The 24,903-nt window shown below is 41.9% G+C and overlaps 1 protein-coding gene across 1 annotated transcript in view; it reads left to right on the forward strand.

Moving 5' to 3' along the window:
* nudcd1 (NudC domain containing 1) overlaps window positions 1–24,562 on the forward strand; it is a 42,543-nt gene extending 17,981 nt beyond the window's left edge. The window contains exons 6-10 of the mRNA XM_030741687.1: window positions 2,564–2,771; window positions 7,218–7,362; window positions 9,636–9,761; window positions 19,805–19,964; window positions 24,053–24,562. Coding sequence (XP_030597547.1) covers window positions 2,564–2,771; window positions 7,218–7,362; window positions 9,636–9,761; window positions 19,805–19,964; window positions 24,053–24,342 — 929 coding nt within the window. The 3' untranslated portion in view covers window positions 24,343–24,562. The remainder of the gene's footprint in view (window positions 1–2,563; window positions 2,772–7,217; window positions 7,363–9,635; window positions 9,762–19,804; window positions 19,965–24,052) is intronic.
* The last annotated feature ends 341 nt before the right edge of the window (window positions 24,563–24,903 follow it).

The raw sequence follows: 24,903 nt of genomic DNA on the forward strand, positions 1-24,903 counted from the left end.
AGCACAAGGCTGCAAACAGATTTATGATGGGATTGTTTGTCCCATTTATGATTATGCTCTTGGATGCCAAAGTCATTTTTATCAAGCATCTGTGCACTTTTAGAGAGAATTTAAAGAATGACACGAGGCCTGCTGTTCATCTGTTCTCCAACAAGGCTTTTAACAAGCATCGCCTCTTTTATGACTTCCGCTTTGTTTGGGGTACATCTGCTCCGATGATTTTTGGTAACGTGTAGAGGCCGACTTTCCCTGTCGGCCTCTACACGTTATAGCTCACCACACAGTGCAGGCGGCGTCATTAGCTGAAAGGAAAATACAAAGATTTAATGTGTGCTGTTTATGTGCTGAGTCAGAGGCAGCAGAAACCTGGCTGAGAACAGACTGGAGCGGGAACGAGGTCGTCATATTTGTGAAATAAAAAATATATATATAACCTTAGTTTATACTGCACTCTATATGCATAAATATTTTAATTAATAAAAATTTGGTTTATGGTTGATTTATAGTTTTTTTTTTTTTTTCCATTCAGCCGCCATTGTATCTGTGTGGGTTCTCTCTGGGTACTCTGGGATCAGGTTAATTGGTGATGTTAAATTGCCCATAGGTGTGACTGTGAGTGTGAATGGTTGTCTGTCTCTCTGGTGACCTGGTGACCTGTCCAGGGTGTACCCTGCCTCTCGCCCTAGCTGAGATTAGGCTCCAGCCCCCCACCCCCACCCCCACCCTGTGTTTGGTAAGCAGAAGAAAATGGATGGATGAATTTTTTTTTTTTCCCCTCATTCAAGTAAGAGCAGCACTTCATTAATAAAAAGCGTAGCAGTATCAACGCTTCAGAGAAATCATGATTGAGCTCCTGGCTTGAGTCCAAAACTGCTAGCTTGGCAGGTGAACGCTGCACTAAACTTAAGTGAGCTAATTTATTAGGTTTCATTCTCACGGGCTAACGAGAAGCAAACCTGTGCCAAAGCAGCTCACTCTCTGACTGTGTTTACTTTTAAGGGAAGGATTTATGTATTTGAATATATTCATTTTGTTTTTTCTTTGTTCTTTTTAAACATACTTTATGAAATTTGTAGTGCAGTAAAAAATCAGATCAGGGCAGTATGACAGATGTTTACTCTGATTTCACAAACATGTGGCAGCAGGTGATGATTATAGGTATTGATTTGTAAATAACTGGACATGACTAACTTGAGCTTATTATATAATATTATACTACAGGATATTTTTAACTAACCGAGCGGCTCATTCTCTTTTTCTTAACAACGCTTTAAAGAACACATTTTGGGGTTAACTTGAGGGAAAGGCACATGTGAACTGTGAGGTCAGAGCTCCAAAGTAATCTGATATCCTCATGTATCACTCCATATATGCACATATGCTGTTGGTACAAACGATGGCAGTAAGAAACATAGTTGTAAATGGCTCTATATAACATTATTATCACTTTGACCTTCAGATCAATCTATTGACACTGCAGGAGAGGTCAGAGGTCACATGTGACATGTGGTTTAAATGTTTATATGGTACTTTCTATATGTGGACAATAAACACCACACTTGTTTTACCACACTTTGACCAATAAATCATTAAGTTGACCTTCCAGACTTTGGTAAGTCAGTTTTTAATGCATTGTGAGTTGGTTATGAATTTTTTTTTTCTCTAATGGTTAAAATTTTATTTGTAAAGAAATCCATGAAGTCATTACAAGTTAAAGTGAAAGGAAAACTCGGCTCTGCAGAGCTCTGACTCTTTGTCAGCCTGGCTGCAGTGCGGAAAACAAACCTGGGGTTGTTCTTATTTTCTTCAGTCAGCGATGAGTAGTACGATGTCCGAGCTTTACTGAGGACGTTTTTATAGAGCAACAAACTCTTTTCAGGCTAAATGAAGATCATCTAAATTAGTGAGACACCGTTTCCTCTCCAGCTCACAGGTTATCTGCTTGGTATCACTGTCCTGTTGCATGACCCAGTTTAGGCTGAGCTTTAGGCGACGGACCACATTTGACTCTATAATCTGTAATCAGGAAAATAAATTTTGCATTTTGATTTGTTTATAAATAAACTTTCTGTTACTCCACCAGCTGATAAATTAACTGAATCCATTCAGCTCTGAATCAGTAATTTCGTTGATATTTTCTCCAGCTTAGCAGAACCTAAAATGAAAAACAGATTTGTTTCATTAGAACCATTTTGCTTCCCTTTAATTAAAAAAAGTTGAGTTTTCTTATAAAACAAATGCTGAAATAATGAAAATGAATAGATGCTTGTTTGGTTTACTGGTCTCATTCGACATTTGTAGGTTTTAATAATTCTATACATTAAAATTCAACCTTTAGCATCGCCTTAATAGTCTTGACATGAGCTCGTTCGTGGTTATCCCCACTTGCGGTATGATAATCCATTTATTTTAATGGTCTCCTATCTGCAGTTGACTGAATATTCAAAAGTAATTTCCTTCACTGTCTGCACTCGGTCAGATGTTTTATGTATGACTCAGAGACAGCTGGCTCAGGACGGTCATTAACTTCAGTGCCACACATTTCTCTCCTCTTTGAATTCAGATCCCATTTACTTCTGGCAGCAGACGACCGAGGACATCACGCTGTTTGTGCGCATGCCCGAGGGCATCACCAAAGAGGAGGTGCAGTTCAGGCTCACTGCGGACAACGCGGCCATCGGAGTTCGGGGTTTCCCTCCTTTGCTGGAAGGCCAGCTGTTTGCATCTGTGGACCCTGAGGCCAGCGCCTGGATCATCAGAAATGACAAAAGGTTTGCAGTCTGAAATGTTGAAGCTGAATTATTTTACTTTTATCAGTTGAAACTGTAGTGATAGAAGAAAACTTGCAGGACATTGGAGTGAGTCATCAAACGATGAGATAAAAACAGCAGTTCTGCAATACCAACAGACTCCTGTTCACTTTCATTCATTTGATTAAAAACCGCCGCTGCCACTTTTTCCACCCCTGCAGCACATTACAGAAGCACCTCATTATCTCACATACTGTATATAACCTGCACCCCATAATTCCCAGCACAGTCTTCATCTTCATGAATGAAATATTGACTGTTTACAAGATGAATGCACCACTCTGGGGATGTGAGAAGCCTAAAACATGTTATGAGCTTGGATGTTGAATCAGAAACACTAACATGAAGGCATTTATTAAAAAGATGAATTTTTGCTCTGGAAAAGAACAGTAAGAGTAGTGATGTGGTGGGCATGATTCCAAACAACTCAATTTCTAAAATTGTTCCCACCACTAATTTAATATTAAATGAATGTTTTTAAATTAAATGTATTTTCTTAACAAAGGATTAGCTCCCTCGTGTTCCCAATGGGTAAGAAAAAGAGTTAGAGTAGTGGTTTCCTATAAAGGCATCACAGGTAGAGAGGCAGGCAGAGAGACTGGTGAGTGCTTTATCAGGTATACCTGTTCAACTGCCCGTTAATTCAAATATTTAATCAGCCGATCACATGACAGTATCTCAGTGCATTTAGATATAGAGACAACAAGCGGCTAAAGTTCAAACTGAATGAGGAAGAACGGGGATTTAAGTGACTTTGATCGTGGCGTGGTTGTTGGGGCCAGACAGGCTGGTCTGAGTATTTCAGAAGCTGCTGCTGATCTCCTGGGATTTCCCCACACGCCCATCTCTGGGGTTTACAGGGGATGAGGTGAAACTGATGAAACTGAGGCCGAAGTTCACACAGGCTCAGCGAAATTGGATAAAAGGAAATTGGAAAAACATTGCCTGGTCTGAGTCTCAGTTTTTGCTGCAGCATTTGGATGTTAGGATGATGAAAGCATGGTTCAGTCCTACCTTGTATCAGTAGTTCAGGTTGGTGGTGCCCCGTTGGGCCCCTTAGTACCAAATGACCATCGTCCTGCTCCAAGCAGGGTTAACATGTCATGTCCCAAAATTCAAATAATCTCTAACTGGTTTCTTGAACATGACAATGAGTTCACTGCGCTCAGCTGGCCTCCACAGTCATCAGCTCTCAGTCCAGTGGAGCACCTTTGGGATGTGGTGAAACAGAAGATTTATGATGTAGTAACTGTGTGATGCTATCATGTCAACATGAACCAGAAACTCTGAAGAATGTTTCCAGCATCTGGTTAAATCTGTGCCATGAAGAATTAAGGCAGCTCTGGAGCTCCAACCCAGTACCAGCAACATAGATCTAATGAAGTGGTCAGTGAGTGTATGCACTGAAAACTTCCTGTTTTCTCTAAGGGAGGACCTTTAGACTCTTATCACCTCTTTCCATTTTAAACTTGTACCCTTAGTCCTAATATGTATATATTTTGTAGCTGTTTATTATATGTTGTAGTGGAGAACATGATTAATTTAGTAAACAGTAAAGAAATTTAGTTTTGATGCCAGTTCAGGTAAATAGCACATGACTCAGGGCCTCACTGGAAACATCAGACATTTTGGTTACTGTGTATAAAGTGTCTGTTCAGAGGATGATGTTTTTGTGCTATTTTATAGTTTTGTTTTAATAGAGAGAGAGATTACTCTTACATGTTATGAAACCAGCTGAATCCTTCAGTGTTACGTAAGTTTAGTCTGCTCTGTAGGTTAGAATTGAACAGATGAAACTGAAGAGAAAGGCTCCCTTTGTCATCATATGCCATCAGCTGCACATAGATGAGTGAAACTTACAGTTGTCGCGCTCATGCTGCTGCAAGCCCCACTCTGAGAACCCTTTAGCATAAAATTATATGTTGAAAATGACCCAGGATTATTTTTTTTCTTTTCCCTGCATTGCCTGGAAATGAATCCAGCTGCCTTTTGGGGTTTTTGTGTGTGTGTGTGTGTGTGTGTGTGTGTGTGTGTGTGTGTGTGTGTGTGTGTGTGTGTGCGTGCGTGCGTGCGTGCGTGCGTGCGTGCGTGCGTGCGTGTGTGGTCCAGTGATCCTGCTAGCAGTGCTTTCAGGGTCACTAGCTCCTGCTTATGTGTCTCAAGGCAAATTGCTTCCAGGTAATGATGAGCCTGGCCTTGAGTTATTCAAGAATATTTATTTATTAATAAATCAGCACTGCTGGGAAGGAGGCACCTTGGATTGGACAGACTCCTGCAGGCAGACCTGTGAGCAGAAAGCAGGACTGAACTCGAGGAGGAGAAACGCCGACCTTGGTGTGGGATATTGTTGGTTAGTGATGACCTGACATGATCTCTTCTGCAGCAAAATGCTCCTCCAACTGTTTGAGTCGTGATTGACATTAAAAATAAACAAGGATCATTTCAATGCAGGAGAACATGAGGTCCACAGCTCAGTCTTCTGGATCACATTTGTTATTTTGAAGCCACAAAAGGCTTTATAGAAGTTTTCTCAGAAATCAGACTTCCCGTTTAAATTAAACTAATTTAAACTTGACTAAAGGTATTGTAACGTCTTCTGTCCATCATTTGACAAACCGCATCCACAGTGATTCAGTTGGACCTGAATACTTTTCATAAGCATTGCTGATCTAGTAGTCAATATGAGCTGACTCATATCCTCTGTTATAAAACCTTTTATTTGAGTCTCCATCTCAGCTTCCTGTTCCTTCAGTACGAGTCCTCCAGTGCTCCATTCAGTGTGAAACCACGTTACACAGTCTATTTCCGATAATCCTTGATAACTTTAAAGGCTCTTGTATGTGAGAAGCAGAGAGTATGAATGTGTTTGTCTCTCCCTGCCTTTGTTATGTCCAGAGAGAAACTCAAACTCATGCAGTTTGGATGGAGGTGAATGTGAGAATCTTTCTTTTATTTTGTGTTCTCTAAGCGTGACACACGTTTTACCATCAGTGACTCTTTCCTTTATTTTTTGTGTGCTTTTGGGCTGCGGTTTACATCTGGAATATCTTAAGACTGTAGAATAGACAATAAAATACACAGTTTGATTAGTTTCCTATTTAAAAAAAATCTAATTCTTTTTTCATGTATTAAAAAAATTGGCTTCCTACTCCCATGACCCTGGAAATGTTCAGTGGAAGAGGAAGGATGGATATATCGTTCTATTGAGCTATCAATGCCATAACCACGGCATGTACCACCGGCAGATAGTAAAAGTGGCTGACATAGAAAAATCCTACCAATGGCTGGACAAAGCTGGACTGACAGACAGCACAGAGGCACTAATCATGGCAGCACAGGAACAAGCTCTGAGCACAAGATCCATAGAGGCTGGGGTCTACCACACCAGGCAGGACCCCAGGTGCAGGCTGTACAGAGATGCTCCTGAGACAATCCAACACATAACAGCAGGGTGTGAGATGGTAGCAGGCAGGGCATACATGGAACGCCATAACTGAGTGGCCGGCACAGTATACAGGAACATCTGTGCCGAGTATGACCTGGAGTCCCGAGGTCAAAATGGGACACGCCCCCAAAGGTAGTTGAGAATAACAGAGCTAAGATCCTGTGGGACTTCCAGATACAGACAGACAGACTGGTGATGGCTAACCCACTGGACATCGTAGTGGTGGACAAACAAAGGAAGAAGGTCGTGGTAACAATGCCAAGTGATGGGAACATCAGGAAGAAGGAACACGAGGAGCTGGATAAATACTAAGGGCTCAGAGAGGAGCTGGAGAGGATGTGGAAGGTGGAAAGTTCACAAGATAGTGTCCTACAAACAAGATAGTACTAATTATATTACCCTTTTATTAAAACTCAAAATGTATCTCAAACTAAGCCTCTGTTACTGTTGTTTTGATTTATTATAATTTCAGTATAAATTTCAGTCATTTCATTGAGAGGACAGAGGTGATCCTCTCTCAGTAGATATTACTGCTACTTTTTAATGATGTTAGGATATAAGTTGGTAATATTTTAGCTTTTTGTGTCTTTCTTCTTGATTCCTTCTGCAGCACAGCCTCAAACTCTTCTTGCTTCAGAGAAACAGTTAATGTCAAAACTATTTCTGTGAGTCTGAATGACTCGTCAAGCCTTTCTGTGACCTTTGTCATATTAGCCCAGTGAACTGCTACTGATTGGCTGTTTACCTGTTGATTGCATCATTTTCAAGTACGATAAATGCTCTGCAGTTTATAAACTTGTGGAAAGAGAACTTTTTGCAGCTTGAACCGTCTTGTGTAATTTAGGAAATCACTAAATGAGCTTTCTGAAGGTGCCTGTCAGCACAGACTTAATCAGCAGCACTTTTGCTGACGAGGAATATGTGTTTGTTTGTAATAGTGTATCCTGTGACTGTGTCTCTAGCCTGGAGGTGACCCTGCAGAAGCGCGGTGAGGGGCCCATGTGGCCGGAGCTGGTGATGGGCGACAGGAGAGGGGAGTACGTGATGAGTGACGAGCAGGCCGCCCTCATCCATGAAAGACTGACTCACCTTACCTCTGAAGACCTGGTGAGGCTCGCTCTACATCATGCCGATTAACTAAAGCACTACATGTAATGAGAAATATCTTTAAGCTGTAGAACCAATATCCTAAAAGAGCAGCCCCATCCTGTCCAAGTGTTAAAATATGTAAAAAACGTATTGGAAATGAACAAATGTAACTTTGTTTAATTATTTTTTTTATAAGTGTGTAATTTTCAGCCCTGCAACAGGCTGGCGACCTGTTCAGGGTGTACCCTGCCTCTCGCCCTATGACAGCTGGGATAGGCTCCAGCCCCCCCGCGACCCTTAACAGGATGTGCGGAAGCGAATGGATGGATGGATGGATGGATGGATGGATGGATGGATGGATGGATGGTGTAATTTTCTAATAGTTCCTAAAAAAGAGCTACACTCAGCAGCCATTTCATTAGGTACATCTTGCTAGCACTGGGATGGGCCCCTGTTTTTGTTCAGAACATGGCATAGATTCAACAAGGAGCTGGAAACATTCCCCAGAGATTCCCATAGCATCACACCTGAGCTGGAGATTTGTCAGCTACACATCCATGAGATTTCCCCCGCTCCATCACATCCCAAAGATGCTCTGTTGGATTGAGGGAGTGGTGTCAGAATTACCATCCAGTTACCTGCCTCCCCACAACATGGAAGGTCCTCTCAGGAATCACAGCAACCAAGATGAGTACTTGGGACTATACAAGGCTGATTGTGCACTAATAATGTTCATCAGGAACTCAGTGGAACTGTAGAAGACAACACTGGAACTCCAAGGGAATCAAACAAGTCACAGTCAAGTGTGGAATATACTGAAGTGATGCACAGTCCCTGCTGCTGTTCTGCAGCTCATCACAAAGAGTGGATACTGATATAGATTCAGAAGGGGAGTGACCGTTAGTCACGTGGATGACATCAAGTTGTAGGTCAAAAATAAGCAAGACATCAAATCACTGATCCACCTCACCAGGGTCTACAGCAAGGATACTGGTCATTTGGACTGGATAAATGTGGCCAAATGGTTGCAGGTGATAGAGGTTGAAGGGGTGGAGTTGCTATAAGGCAGGATAGTGGACATAAAGGACAGCTACAAGTCCTCAGGTATCCCACAGGTCAACAGGAACCATGATGAAGATGCAAAAAAGGTCAACCCCAGCCAAATACCTCCAGAAGGTAAGGCAGGTGCAGAAAAGCCACCTCCATGGTAGGAGTAAGATCTGAGCTATAAATACATGCAGCCTACCTGTCATAGATATCCAGCTGGAATAATAAACTGGGTACAGGAGGACATGGATGCCACTGATGTCGAGACACAAAAACCTGCAGTATCCTAAGGCTCCACGTGCAACGGAAAGAGGGAGGGTGAGGATTACTGAATATCAGAGCCAGGATGGAACACGGACTAAGGAGTAAGATGGTCCCGCGAGATGAGCTGCTCCAAGAATGCCTCGGGCATCTGAAGACAGACGGTAATGAGGAACAGGAGGAGGAGCACGGAAGACCAAGCCCCTGTGTGGGACGTACCATCAGTAGATCGAGGAAGTGGCTGAGATCAAGGAATCCTGTTGTGAAATAGTTCATTTATCCAAAAACTAAATTGAGAAGTTGTTGATAAATACAATAACAAGGCATGTTTTTATTCTCCTGATAATTAAGTTATTCCTCACTTTATAACCACAGTCCTACAAACCCATCAATACTGAATGCTGATATTTTCTCTCATTTGCCAAAATCGCCTTTTAATGCTTTAATACAGCATATGCTATATATATAAAATGCATAATAAATAGATGGGGCATTTTGGTGTAAACAGTGTGGGAAATTCTTTAACAGTTGATATTCTCAGTGTATACCATTCATATCATCCAAGCCTCTGTGTGGCTGAATCACTCAGCAGTATGTGTTTGAAATATTACTCAGCTTTCATCAAGCAGAACATTGGCTTTGCTTTCTTTGGAGGTTTTTCTCATGACCTTCCTTTCATTTCTTATTACTTTTAACATCCCCACCTCCTCTGTGGCCTCCCCTCTCTGCTCCTTTCCCCTTCAGCTGCTCTGAGCCTGCTTCCTCCAGACAACTCGTACACATTGTGGCTCTCCAGTTTTCGAGTCGCTCACAGTTGCCTGTTCAGTAGAATTTTTTTAGCCACCCCCCCCTCCCTAATCCTTGCACTTCATTAGTATCATCTGAGTCCACTCGAGGCTCTTCGTGCCAGCGCAGCCTTTTACATGTTAATTGATGCAAAGCAAGCATAACTGCAGTCTCTGCATGTTCTCCTTTTGGTCCAGAACGGAAACCCTGACAGGGACAAGCCCCCGTGTAACTCTCAGGAGCTGGAGGACTGCGATAGGTTTCCAGAAGACAGCTCCAGCCTCACACACTTTGATGAGCAGTCACTCAAGCCCACTCAGGTGGTGAGTATTCCTCTTCTTCTTCAGCAGTAAACACTTTGAGTCTCCAACCTTTCAGTTCTGAGCCCTCAGATTTAACATTTCCAGCCAATCTGTCACCTCTGTCCATCCGTTATTTCCCTCAAGCACACTGTTAGCTACCTGATGCTTTGTGAGAGCGTGTTTATATTCAGCCTCTGCCCCAGTGAGCAGGCTGTTGTTGGCATTGCCCTTTAGCAAACCACTTGATCAGAGAGCGCCACACAGGCCCGGCGAAGAAGATCAGGCACACCTACTTCATCACTCGTCCTCGTGACATGAATAGTAAGAAGGTGAAACGTTGCGCCTGATGGTTATTTTTATAAACCTTCGTGTGGAGAATAAATTCATCAAGGACCAACATGGCTCCACGCTGGAGGGTCAGGGGGTTAGAGGTGCTGAAAAATGGATCTGATCTCATGTGCTGCATCGAAGTGCAGATCTGCTTTCTGATGTCTGAGGTCTTTGCTTTTATTTCCTGTTATTTTTCTGGTTGTTTCAGGGGATTTTTTATTGTTGTTCAGATCACAGCTGAGCCACATATTGACTTTTTCCCTTTTGTATGGGCAAAAGTGTGGACAGAGATTGATAGCATCTATCCACTGAATATAAAACACTTTACATCGGTCGGGCGCCTTTTGTCAGAAACCCAGACGGTCTGTGGGGAGGATCAATTTTAGCATTTTAAGCAAAAAGCCACACTGGATTTATAGTAGTAGTTGCAATAATTATCCTTTCAAATAGCCAACAAGCTGCACGGTGTACAGTCTCACTATTGGCTGTACTTAAGCGCACTGAGTTAAAGGCTAAACTCATTATACTTAGCAGGTGCAATGTTTACCATGCTCACTGTGGTATGTTGATGTGTTGGCTAATTAGCACTTAGTACCAATTTAGGGAGCAAGCATGTGGGATCCACACAGGAAAAATGCACATATTAGTAGGTTGATTTTTAGTGAGTAGTTTTGTGTTTATTATTATCGTGTATGTGGGAAAAGTCTCTGCTGTTGCTGCTTCGTGTCTTAATATCAGTTAGAAAGAAATGTTGCCATGGGCTGGTGGGCCATGTAGGCACTGCTGGTGGGTTTTACAATTTATAAAGTCTACAGTACTGGCTATCTTTTTATTAACATAAAAATTACCATAAATTTTTGGGATCTGGATGGCAGTTGGTTGCTGAAGGTTGCCAGGTGAAATCAGTCGTAAAGAGGGTGCTGCACCAAAAGCGTTTCTGTGATTGTTTTTGTCACCAGCAGATTGGAAAATGGAAAATTCAGACTGGTCTGCAAACACTCGAGCAGCAGGAAAACTTGAAGAAGTGTGATGCAAGCAGAATCAGCAGAATGTTCATTTTTAGAGTAAAAGTTGTGCCTCACCAATGTACAGCTTTTACTTTGAAGGCAAACTGTCTCGTTTCCTGTTTTCAGTTTCACCAGCACTCAGAGAGCAGTTGGCAAGTGTTTGCAGACACGTCAGCATCTTCCATGCAATCTTTGGACATCCGCGACATGTGCTAGCAACCAAAACAATCACAAGGAAATTTTCGGTGCAGTAACAAATACCTCTTTGTGACTTATTTCATTGGCCAACTAGTCAGAGAATATATCCTTTTCATTTACTTGCAGTGGTTGCCAACCCCGTCCTTTTATGGCTGCATTTATTAGTGTTTATGTTGCTTGTCACAGATTTTTTTCTAAAATAAATCTGGTCTTGGTTGGAGATTACTAACGTTTTTGGAACATTTTCAAAAAGACAAATTCCCAATTAAGGGACTTTTATTATTTCCTGTGTTAATATTGTTTCTACTGCAGTCTTCAGCAGAAGAAGGTTCACAAAAGCTGTGCAGAGGATTATCAGCCCTGTATTATTTGCAGTCTTTTAGTTTCTTTAAAGCATTCAGTTTGCATGAAGCAGAACTAACAACTGTCTTTTTCTATCGTTTGCCCCAAGGTGAAACTCGCACGTCACAGTTTGCAGTTTCTTTGGAACAAGATCTATTTTAGTTTGAAAAATACAGGTTCACAGTTGATATGAAAAGCAAAGATTTAATGGATTTTGCATTTGTATTTTAAGGACTTGCCAGGTATGCTTTCAGCTGTATCAAAAACCCCCCAAACATCCTGTTACACACTCTACTCAATGACGCGTTTGTAAAAGCAACAGTTTCAGCCTCACTCCTGAAGGAACATAACTGGATGTTTTTCTTCCACCAGCACGGATACTTCATATGCCTGATTGTAAAAGCTCTATTCATGTGTGAATATTAGACCAATGTTAGTACATCCGCCAGTGATATTCCTCATTCAGCTTTCTCTGTTTCGTTTGGGCGAAATAATTCCTGTTTATAATGAAAAATTCCCCATCTCAAAAACAGTCAAAAATGAACCCTCTCATTATTTAATTAAAGGCTAATAACAACCATTGAACATACAGTGCAGTGTTTCTGCTCAGACTGTGATGAAGGGGCTAAATGTGAATAAAAGCCCTTTCACGCGTCTCCCTTGATTTACTCTGCAGATACTACAGCCGGGCAACCTGCAGCCCTTCAATTAGTTGGATTGTAGTTGTTTCTGTTCCATCAGCCTTTTGGAGGAAGGCTAAAGCTGTTTCTTGCATGTGTATGAACATGTGAGTGTATAGCCCTGCGTGCATGTGTTTGTGTACGTGTGTGGATGTTTGAGTGTGTCCATCTGTACAGGATCTCATCCAGGAAAAGCCTTACCTTTCCATTCTTCAGCTCCACACCTCATTTTATCCACCTTAATGCTTCAGCCGCCTGCCCGCCCACTAGGATAGCTGACCTTTTTCAGAAAGCCTCAAATTTGGGCTCCTCCTACTAATTTGCCACCTTTGGCTATGTGCTTGTCTGCGGTTCTGATCCCAGCTGAAAAGATGAAGACTGGTTTTTGTGTGTGTTCCCCAGAGAGGGGGCTGTGAGTCACATCTACTCGCCATGTCTGTAATGGATTTTACAGCATCTGTGTGTCTGTGCATCATGTAGCTGTACAGCAGGATCAGAAAGTTTTCTATGATGTGATTTCTTACTTAAAAAAATAATGATTGCAGTTAAATGTTTTCATACATTTAAATTATTAGATACTGTATATTTGGATTTTCTTTGACTGGATGTTTTGCAGACAAAATCTGTGATTTTACTGTGAAAAAAGTTTGTTTATTGATGGCAGTCTGTCAGCTCTTTGTCTGTTCACAGTTCTTCTAGCTGCTGTTAAATTTACCTGTAATTTCCTGCTTGGATGAGGTAGTTATTACTGACAGATTGACCTCTGAATGTAACACAGTTATGACTTTATGTCTGGAAGGGAACTCAGGCGTGGAATTGCAAAAATGTTCAGAAACTAGCAGATTTCTGCAGATGCTGCTCTTGTGAGTAACTTTTACAAAACCTAACTTAGACCTCAAAACTATTTCTTTATTTGAAGGACATCATCGCATCTGCCTCCATCTCACTGTAGCATCCTCCTCTGCCACACCAACCCTCTGTGTGTAACCTTCACTACGTCCATGAATCTTCTCTGCAGTCTTCCTCTTTTCCTCCTGCCCGGCAGCTCCATTTTCAGCATCCTTTGCCCAGTAGATCCACCATCCCTCCTCTGCACATGTCCAAACCATCTCAGCCATGCTTCTCTAACTTTGTCTCAACCTGAAGTGTCCCTCTGATGTACCCACGTCTAATCTTGCCCACCCTGAATGCAGAGAATCACAAATAAGCAGCAACTGAAGATGGCTTCAATTAAGGCCCAGCAGAACATCTCGAGGAAGGAAACACATTTGATGTCCATAGGTTCTTGACTTCAGGCAGCCATTGACCTCAAATATTGAAAGCAGTCCTTAAACTAGTTTGTCCAGTTACATTTGAGGCTCTGAAAATGTGAGACTGTGTCTAACAAAGGCTGTAATTCCTAAATGGTCAATGCAATACTTTTGTTAAACCCCTCAAATTGAGGCTGAAAGTCTGGACTTTGTTGTTTGACTTAAAATCCACTGTAGCAGTGTGGTGAGGCAAGACTGTGGCTTTAAATCTTGTCCAAATCAAGGAGGGTTAACGACTGCCTGGATCCTGTTGGTCAACAGGGTGCTGGTGGAAACTGTGCTATTGCTGGCTGAAGACAATGGAAGAAGAGAGGGGGAAGGCTAGGAGGCAGTGAGAGATGAGGAAAAGCAGGAGTGTGGAGGTGAAAGCAGGGACTCTAAATGTAGTGACTGTGGCTGGTCAAAGTTAGAGAGGCAAGGCTGTGATGGTTGGAACATGTGCAGAGGAGGGATGGTGGGTATATTGGACAAAGGAAGCTGAAGATGGAGCTTCCAGGCAGGAGGCAAACCAGAAGATGTCAAAGGAGGTTCATGGAGGACATGCAGAGGGTTGGTGTGACAGAGCAGGATGTTAGTGAGATGGAGGCAGATGTGATGACGTTGTTCAAATAAAGAAATAGTTTGAGGTCTGGTTAAGTTTTGTAGCTCTTGTGAAAGTTCTCTTTTTATTTGAATCGGCTCGAGTGACGATGTAGCAGTACTTGATTTCAGAGTGTGAAGATACAAACGTGGTGTGAAGCTGGCCTCTTTTCAGGTGTTGCATTGTCAACCAGGACAGGTGTGATTCCACGAGCTAGTCACCTTACAGCAGAGAGCTTCACTGAACCACACTTATTATCGTTTGGTGTTTTTCATCATTTTCTCTGTTTTTATTTTATTTTATTTCAGTCGGATTCCAGAGCGGGTTTGGTGGGTTCAGGTTCTTTTTTTTTTTTTTTAACAACTGGAACGCACCGGATCACTTTAGGAGACGAGGCTCAGACTAAAACTAAAGATTATTTTTCAGTTTTTCTGATGTAGTTGATTTTATGGGGCTTTGTGATATAATTTAGTTATTTTCAGTAACATGTTATTTTCTGACCTAGTTTAGTTTTAGTTAACTGTAATAACATTTTTCTAAACTCAGTGAACAGTACGTCACTCTGGCTTTAAAATAATGTGTTTGCCATCCTTTGACTCAAAGCACTGAAATTAATAAAATATGATATCTGTAAGAAGGTAGGCTGGTGGAGTCACACACTTTGACTTTACACAGTGGCTGTAACAGAAGGTCATAATGTCTGACTGTTCTTTGGTGCTGCTGGCAACGTTACAGTCAATCAAGACACTCGGATGCTTTTTAAAAGCTAAAGCTCAGATCGAGTGTAAATACAGAACACTTTGTCCTCCCTCGGTAAAGGCGAGGGAGTGGCAGCCTTCCAGGAGCGTGACGGCAGCAGTGATGACGAGGAGCTGGCATTTCAGACATCTGGCCTCTGCGTACAGATGCATTTGTTTCTTCTTCTGTAACAGCAGACTGTCACTTCCTGTCATCATCATCTGTAAACTATTTGATTAAAACGAAAACAGCTTCTGCCGACAGGGTTTTCTGTTGAAATTGTGAGCAGGTATGAGTAATTACTGAGCATACAGGCTTCAGATGTAGTACCTTGTGTTATGCACTGATTATACAACCTCCAAATAATAGCTAGAAAAAAATGGTTTCTGAGTCTTTTGAACCACATTTTGGTCTTTCTCTTGAAATGAAACAAAGAAATTGAGCACTGGGCTGCAGCTGAAATGTTCATGAACTTAATGTTTTCACTGTCAAGAATAAAAGTTCAGGATAAAAATATTTTTATTAAAAATGGAAAAAATAGAAGCAGGTATTTTATCCAGTAAATTAAAATGTCATCAAAAGATATTTTGGCATTGAATCATTTCAGGTTTTCAAGCAATATTTGCTCCAAAATATTTCCTTTATAATGCTAAACACTTATGATTAAATACTGAATTGAATTAAAATAAAGAGCCTAGAGAATTATAGAGGAAAAACCCGAACAGTAAGTCATAGGTGGTAACCCTAACCCAACTCTGTATTTTAGACAAAGACAAAATGGACTCATTTTTTGGAAATATGTAAACACATTTTTGTTGTGCGTCAGTTGAATTTTCTTTGTTCTCTGATTGTCAAAACTCCAGAGAGCAATTAAATAAAAACAAAAATGAGATATATTTGATTACCTAGGGTTGGGGTTCGGTTCAGGGTGACTGAGACCTCAAAGGGTTAAGGAAGCAGCAGTGGGTGTTAGGAAAAGCTCTTTTAGACAGAACCAAGCTCAGGGTGGGCGGCTGTTGGTTATTTGGAGTGAAAAGATGAGCGCTGTGCAACGACAAACCCACACTGGGCAGGTTGTGGGTGCTGACTGCAGACACAGTGCCTGTGGTACCGCTCAGTTCAGGCGAAGAGAGAAGAAATGGGACGAGTTACTGGAGAGAGAAGACCAGATGTTAATGCCAAAGTTAATGGGATGGTTCCACTAAAGTGTTCTAATCTTGGGACATAATATAATGTTTTGCATGATGCCACCTACATCTCCTCACTATGCACAAGGTTTCCTTTGGCATTGGTGCCTTGATGCACCAGCAGCAGTGGTAATGGCTTGTGAGAGATAACATTATAGAGTCTTAAGTGTCACGTATATCAGCCGTGATATACATGCTGTGGTCTTCATCCATAGGGACCTCTGAGTTGTTTTGTGTTCATATTAAATGTTGGCAGTAAGTACATGGATAAGAAAAGGGTCATTGTTTGGAGCAAAACATCTCTTTGAAAGTTGGGAGTGAGTGGTAAATTTGGAGTGATGCAAAGGGAAACCTTGTGTGTAAATGAGCCACAATCGCAGTTTTGACAAATGAAACTAATTGACACCCCAGCAATGAGAACCAGCTGGTTCCACAGAGGAGGAACCTGACAGCTGGAGCTTGTGGTCTGCTCTCCTGCCATAATATGGTACTGAAATATGTAAGATATGAAGGTGATTGGTCGTTAAGGGTTTTATCTTGTATTCTGGATTTTACAGTAAGTCAATGAAGGGAAGGTTAAATGGAGAAATATGATCTCTTTGTTGTCTCTTTGCAGCATGTGTGTTGGAGCACATATTTTAAAGGCTTTTCACAGAACTGGTGACATCATGATAAAACAAAGGTTCAGTAGTTTAACCTAGAAATAACACATGATTAAACTAGACATCTGTATTGGTTGTTTAGTTGTTTGCTAAGACATTAACACACACACTTTTTAAATTCATTTGATCCTGAATGGTGCACACATGCACGGCATCAGGTGCACCCTCTTCACTCCTACTTAAATACCCTGCAGGTCCATTGTAGCAGTATGTATTGTCTGACTCCCAGTTCTTTATTGTATTCACCGGCTTTGATGCCACATTTACGACTTTTATTCTGTGACAGTGCAGAAAGAACTGAGTCGAGGGAAGAAAGAAAGGTAGAACGCAGTGAGACGTTCACCTCGCTCAGTCCTAAACTGTTGCTGCATTAGATTTAAGCTCTCCTACTGACAGACAGGGAATCCACAAAAAAGCCCCTCTGTTCCTCTAAGAGCTGAGCCTGTCCTTCTGCATTTGTTTAACTCACTCTCAGTTGTGAATAGTGCATCTCTGTGTTAAAGGTAACACAGGAATTAGGAGGAATTCTGGATTCAGGAGGATAATCCAGTGCTCCTGTCTGCTGCTGGCATTTAAATCCTCCTCATTCAATAAAGGCTTTGTAGTAGGATACAATACAAATACAATTATGATTTCTATAATCTTGTTAGTATCACTCTGTTTACTTTCTGATTGCCACAGCTTGTAAGGTGAGACCTGACCCCCCCCCCCCCCCCCCCCCCTGCAGAGAAAGGTGTTTGAGAAAATAATGAGATAAAACGCTCATGATTGTTTTTTTCTTTGAGTTTTTTTTCTAGAAACTAACAACAGAATATTAGTATTCAGGAAATGGTTTCATTTCCAAGGCCTCAGACACACGCAGGTTGTTATACGTGCAGTAAACATGCTCAGTCTCTCAGTGAGAGAAGAACAACAAAATAAGCCTAAAGTCTCCTTCAGGTGTTTTTCAGAAACTAATTTTATTTTATCAGGTAATTTAATTCTTAGTACAGGTAGCACAGATATCAAATTACTAGTTAAAGTGGTATCTTCTCTCCCCTTCGTTGAATTTTAATGGTCATAAGATTTTACAAGAATCTATAAACACCCACTATGAGCAGCTCTTCCATTCATATCTGAGCCACTGCACACGCTGCTGCTGTGTGTCCAATGTAAGATAACTAGAGAGAGTCATTTTCCTTTCTTCAGGAGGAGGACAGTGTTACCACTTTTCCAGGTGCAGACAGATACACATTATTTCTCACTTTCAGCATTAAGAGAATGTAAGCTGTAAATATATCAGCCTGAGAGCCACAAACACAGTCGACCTTGTTCACATACAGCAATGAATGATGAAGCCTACCTTTAATTAGTGGGGATAAATGTGTCAGCTGAAAGGATAAAAGGATATAAAGTCTGACGGGTCCTTGATTCCCTTTTTTAGCATCTTTGTGGTTTTTAACAGCAGGTTTAGCTGCAGCGCTTACCAAATTTATTAGACTTCTATAAAAACACAAAAACAACAGTCACCACTAAAATTAATTTTCTGTTCAGGAATAAAAAATAAATAAATCAAAAAATAATAATGAGCTTTTCTATTTTTTTGTCTGCTTTATTTATAAAACGATCCCTTGATATTGGTACAGTCACCAGAACCAGTGTCACCCGTTCCTAATACAGGGCCAGAATAGAGCTCAGTAGTTTATTTGATAGCGCTGCAGCAGTGGTAGTTTGGAGCCTGAGCAGTCTGTCGTTCCTCTGACTTCCTGTTGAAGGTTTTCATCAGAAGTAGTCATGGTGACAGCTGGTTGGCTTACACCTACGACACGATCCATGGCAGTAGCATTCAGCGGTTTACCAGATGAGGTTTCTGGCCCCATGCCCAACCAACGTCCAGCCTGCTGCATAAGGTTCTGATTGATCTGACCTCTACCTGTGACCTGCCCGGCTCGGTGGGGCTAAAGCCCCTGCTGACGTAGCTCTGTGGGATCACTGAGGCACAAAAGGCTCCCCGTCACAAAGAGGGAGATAAAAACAATCAATCATAGCATTTAAAACAAAATCTGTTTGAACAATGTCAGAAATCTGGTTTTACATTTGGAGGAAGTGGCATTTTATATATTGAAAGTTTTGCCCCGACCTTTAAGGGAAATGCCAGACTTCAGTACTCAGAACAGCTGATTTTACTGATTGATGTGCAAAGTAAAGAGGGGAACTAATCAATGAGATCACTTGCATTAACCTTTGAGCTAATGAAACCTGCATTCACTCAACCTTCTCTACAAACTTCTGATGCAAGTCGATTTAATTCGGTGCACGTATTTTTTATTTCCACTGTTTGATTTTTATTCCCAAGTCCTGACACGGGGCAGTCAGTGGCATCGCTGTCGCTCACCTCCCACACACAAACACACACAGAGGCTGTACCAAAGCCTCACACTCCAAGTCAAACACAAGTGGCAGGAAAATGAGTTTTAGCGAGGAGAGATGACGGCTTGCTAAATGGCTTGTCATTGTTTGCTGCAGTCATCCAGCAGCTTATCAGCTGGTTTATGTGGAGTTTTGAATGCCTGTCAAAAGTGTATTGAGATGGGGAGGACAACGCCGGCCGCCTGACAGACTCTGAGACACGCTGGCGGTTTTTGCCAAGTGAGGAATCGGTGTGAACAGTCAGATAGCGAGGAGCGATTATGTCACAACAGCAGTAGTTTTCTCTCCAGAACAAATGGAGTCGCACTAGAAAAGCAGCAAACCACACAGAGTTAGGACAAGCACATTTATCAGAACTGAATGTGAGGCAAATACAAACAATTCTGATAAACTGTCGTTAGAAAACAAATAAAGGGAACAGCATTTCATGCAATGTGTTTTAGTTGCTTCGTGCAGTGGAGGAAATCACTTCTGTCACATCCTCGGTCTCTGCTGCTGATCCCCAACCAGCTCAGAGGTCATCGCTCTACCTCTCCTCACTCTGTGTAACAAAAGGATACCCTTCAAAAATAATTTTTACAGGACACCACCGTAAAAACCCTCCTGTTCGTGTCTCTCCAGGTGAATCTGGGGAGTCATCAGTACCTATTCACAGTTGACGTGGACCCGTCAGAAATGCCGTGCCTCTGCCTCCGACATGATGTGGACGCTCTGGTTTGGCAGCCCCGTCCCACCCAGCCTGGTAACATGTGGGAGCACGTTGCCACATTCAATGCTTTGGGTAAGAGTTTAAAGAAATGACATATTTTAATCAATATGGACTCATTAAAATCAAAGACATAAGGAACACCTGTACAATTATCCGATGTGGCAACACTGTAATGCATATGAAGGTCAGGAGTTAATGCTCACATCAGACGTCTGAGTGAAGGTAAAATCTCTGAGGATTGTTGGTGGCAGACTCAGAATGCTTATTTGTTGTTTACCACAAGAGTCTGTAAAGTTAATGTGGGATTATATAGAACACAATAAGGGGCAGTTCAGCACAAAGAAATGCTTTGTTGGTGAAAAGATGAGAGGAAAACTCTTCATCCGTGCTGAGCCGAAGCCTGGAGACAGATGGGCTGAGCTAGCAGAAGAAGACCACATCGGGCTCCATTCTTGTTGGCCAACAATAGAAATTTGTGAGCGTGGGGGGGCACAGACACATCAGAACTGCACAAACACTGGAGAGAACGTATCCAGATCTGATGACGTTCAGTTTCTGTCCCAGGCTGCAGATGGTAGTCAGCTCCCGTCCACAGCACGAATCCTTACATCCCACCTGGCTCGTCTCAGCATCCGAGACTGCCGGTGCCAGTTCTGTGAGGGTGGGGGGAAAGTTTTCTGAGCATCAGCCACAGCCTTTTGTGAGTGCTGTCGCTAACCAGACGCATCCCTTTGTGGCCTCAGTCTTGTAACGAGCACTTCCGACATGACAATAAATGACATCATAAAGCAAATTGGCTAAAAATGTGTTCTGAGGTCTTTCGTGGACTCTCCGGGCACTGGAAAGAATACAGTGAGATGTGGAAGGATTTGAGACTTTTTTTTATTTTGAACATTGACTGGATATTCTATACTTTTCCTGTGTTTGACGCTCTGCCTGCATCATCTACTACCAGTGCGAAACAACACATTAGACTGTTACAGCCATCACCTCTCTGTTCTCAATGTCAGCATCATAAACCCAGTGAATTAGCTCAGCAGGAAAAAAAAGGGTCCAGAAGGCAGAGGTCACAAGGCTGAATTTATTTTTTTTAATTTCATTATATTCAAATCAATAAAGAGACTGCAGGAAACAATTTTTGAACACAGATTTTCTCTTGAAGGTCCAACAACAACATCCAGGCTGCACTGAAGAAGCATCTCGGACTGAGATAACGTCTGCAGTGCTGGTTCAGGTTTCACTTTTGGAACGCTTTTGTGAACATGACTCGATGTTGACAAAGAAGCAAAAGTAACAACTGATAATCATTCAAAATCAAAATGTTTGCTTGGTCCTAATAAATTCTTTAGTATTTGTTTTACACAAAGAGGAGGTAGTCTAAGTTGATCCTGATACTAAGAACGAGGAAAAAGGACAAATTCATGAAAACTGAAGATCCTGTGTGTTTAGTTTTTACATTGAATCTTGATACATTGGCAGTGAATCTTTGGCAGCTTCTGAGTTTACAGTCTGAGCCACATCTTTCACGATAACTCGCTGCAGCTCCTTTAAGCCGAACAGATATTGTTCTGTTGTCAAACAGCACTGCTTACACCCATTTTCCACTCAAGAGGAATGAATCTGGTTTCCCAGGCGCTTCTCGGGCATGTTTAAACAGCCTCCAGCTGTGCGTGAGAGGCAGAAAGTGGGATGATGGTTAGCCTGTACCCTCGGCCCACTTATAGTTTTATCTTTAATGAGGCAGCTCATGCTACAGGCAGGGTTAGAGGGAATATCACTGTTTGAAATGCAAACACACTATCTTAAAGCTGTTTTTATTTAGTAGAAATCACCTGTACTAGCATTAAATACCTCATAGAAACTATGCCACTGTGTCTCTAGTGCAAAGCTTATTGCACTGTAATTGAGATTGCACCTGTTTGCAGAGCTGCATCTCTTTCAGTCTCTTACTTTATTTAATTTATCTTCTCGTCCGTCTCTTCTCATCAGAGCTGGAGCGCTTTGACAGCCGTGACTTCTTCATTTCTCTTTTGTTCAGAAGACACAGTTTTACCAGTCTCCCCATTTCTGTTTGGAATATATCATCCAATTTTGAACTGCAGATGGATCCCCGGTGATATATTCAGAAATTACCTCAGTGAGTAACAATGAGGCCCAGAGGGAAAACCAGCCTTGTAACGTAGCAGAAATGAGTGCATCAAACCGACATTAATGTATAGATTTGGATCTTTGATGAGGGCGTGGAAGAGTCCTTAAAAAGAAAATGTACTCACCAAATGTAAGCTTTACACTTTGAGGTGATTAAATTTTCTCCAGTCTAAGGTGCATTTATTCATCACTCTTAGTAACATTCAAACATTTTTTCCCAAATTTTCTCCAGAAATGGAAATCATATAGGGAATCTGTTTTCCAATGAATAATTTTCCCTTTTTGGAATTTGATGCTGATGACTGAAATGATGGTTTACAGGTTTACATGAGTAATGAAAGCTTTTTTCCAGGATTGGGGAAACTCATCGGCACGGCTGAAATGGCTGTGTGTCTGTGCAGCTCTGCACACTGACAGATGTAATCAGCACTGCTGCAGCTACACGGACGATATGCAAACTGTGGGAGTGCAGATCAGGCTCGTGCACATCTCCCAGGCTGACAGTGATTGACATTTATAAATAGCTTCATAAATAAGATGAATAGAATGCCTGTTTTATGCATTTGGCCGAGATCTTTAGTCTTCTTGAAGTGACCCTGACAAGTACACAGTTTACAGCTCAGTGACACTCTGTTGTATTCATAGGAGTATCTGCTCAGGCTCAGTTTGGGGTTCATTCATTCATAATTAATCATTGACTATTTCTTTCTGTTACATCTCTTGAGACCTTTTCAGTGGATGTAAATATTAAGTAAACATATCTTTGCTGCCACGGTGCTTTCTCTTTCTAACTAACTTAGTTCACTGGCTCATTGATCGCACCTCTGCTTTCTGGATTGAATAACCTTCTAAAAACATGAATCTCTGAGCAATGTCTGGGGGATTGAAATGTTTGAGGTTCACCTTATACACCTGAGTCCTTTTTTCATTTAGTTTCCTGAGCTGTTCTTTTGTCACTGCTGCTCCAGGTTAGCTTTTTAAACCTCTCTTCATTCAGTACTGTGATTTGGAGCTGCGCCCAGGGAGCTTAGTGCAGCAAAATGATGCCACAGAAAGACAAAAGCCTTTTTACAGTTGGCTGTTAGAGGGGAGCAGCAGCAGGTAGGTTGATCCGGTAACAAGACAGTTTCAGTCCCTGGACCAGCAGGTGTAATTTGGTGGGGAAAGGAGCACTTGGTGCCCTGAGCCTAACTAGGCGTGAGAAAAGTCCCTCCTGAACAAGCGTAGATGTCATACGTGATCTGTAGTTTGTAGCATTTGGCACATAAGGGCAAAATTTGAGTGTTTAGAAGATGAGATGATTAACTGCACATAATATTCATAACCTTTATAATGCCCAGCTATTTTTGTTTTTTCTAAACACACACACACACAGTGCCTTTTACAGAGAATGTTGGATTACTGTTGAACGGTGTGTGTATGTCAAAACATCCTCCTGTGTTAGTTTCTGTGTACAAGCCCACGCTGGCAGCAGCCAGGCTGTGCCGCAGCACTCCACAGCACTCAGCGCCTGCACTGTTTCCAGGCTTGCTGGTCCAGGAAGACCCAAAAAATAAATCAAAAATGTATTTTCCTCTCACCGTCTCCCACAGCGTCCAGCAGAGCTCCTCCTGTAACTTCTTGAAACAGTATTACTGACTGGCATTATTGTTTTCCACTGCAGACAAAACGTGGATTTATCCACCATTTTTTTCCCTTAGTGGAACTGACTGGTTTTTGGAGCCAGACTCAGAGCCGTTCTGCAGTTTATTAAGTATACCAGCTCCACAGGTTGCTGTTACTGTACATGCCATCAGATCACTTTAAGCTAATGTCAGCACGTGTCATAACTGTGCTGTCCTGCACATAAACTGGTGGCCTTTCAGCCTTGATGTTACTGGACTGGTGAGTTAACGTGTCTCTTAGAGCCCGGCAGTCCTAAAAATGCTTTTAATGAAGTGTGAAGTAAATCCCTCCCTGCACGTCTCTCGTCTTATTTATTTATTCATTCATTTATGCATTTATTTTTCCAGGTTATGTTCAGGCATCCAAAAGAGATAAGAAGTTTGCCACCTGCGCTCCAAACTTCTCCTACGCGTCGCTGTGCGAGTGCCTCCGTCGCGCGTTCATCTACCGCCAGCCTTCGCCAGTGGAGACCGTCCTCTTCAACAGGAAGCAGGGCCGTCAGGTAGGACAGGTTGCCAAGCAACAGGTGGCCAGCCTGGACTCCGACAAACCAATCCTGGGCTTCAGAGCGACCAATGAGAGACTGTACATACTGACCTCCAGTAATCTCTTTGTTCTAAAGGTCAATAATAATTAGATTTGGGACTCTGTTAGATTTGATCTCACTTCCCTCTGGGAGCTCCATCATTTCACTCTGATTACCTGCTCGAGCTGAAAAATGATCCTTTGTGCTTTGTTGTTCGGGATGAACCCCTCCTCGTGTTTCCCTCTTTGTCTTCTGTGTGTTACAAACTGTAAACGTGATCAAGAAGTGAAAACATGTTCTTAAACTATGGAAATAAATGTTTCTGGAGTTATTTTTTTCCCCAGTAAAAATAATACTGACATGAATGTAAATGAGGCGTTACAGGCAGGAAACGGGACTTCTTTCAGACTCGTCAAAAATAGACATGTTTGGTTTTATGCATTTTATCTTTCAGGCATTTCTGCAATTTAGTTATTTATGCAAATGAAGTGTTTTATTACAATGAGACATTATGGTCGCCGACCCATTCTGCATCTTAGACTTAGTAGATTATTGTGGACGTGTACCGGCCCAGCCTTACATGATAAACTCCAGTGTGTAATTGCACTGATTCATGCTGTGTTTCAGCCCCTCTGCTCTCCACTCGTGCAGCGTCACAGCTTTAGACAGTCT

This window comes from Archocentrus centrarchus, chromosome 11 (assembly GCF_007364275.1).
Source record: "Archocentrus centrarchus isolate MPI-CPG fArcCen1 chromosome 11, fArcCen1, whole genome shotgun sequence".
Classification (NCBI taxonomy): Eukaryota; Metazoa; Chordata; class Actinopteri; order Cichliformes; family Cichlidae; genus Archocentrus; species Archocentrus centrarchus.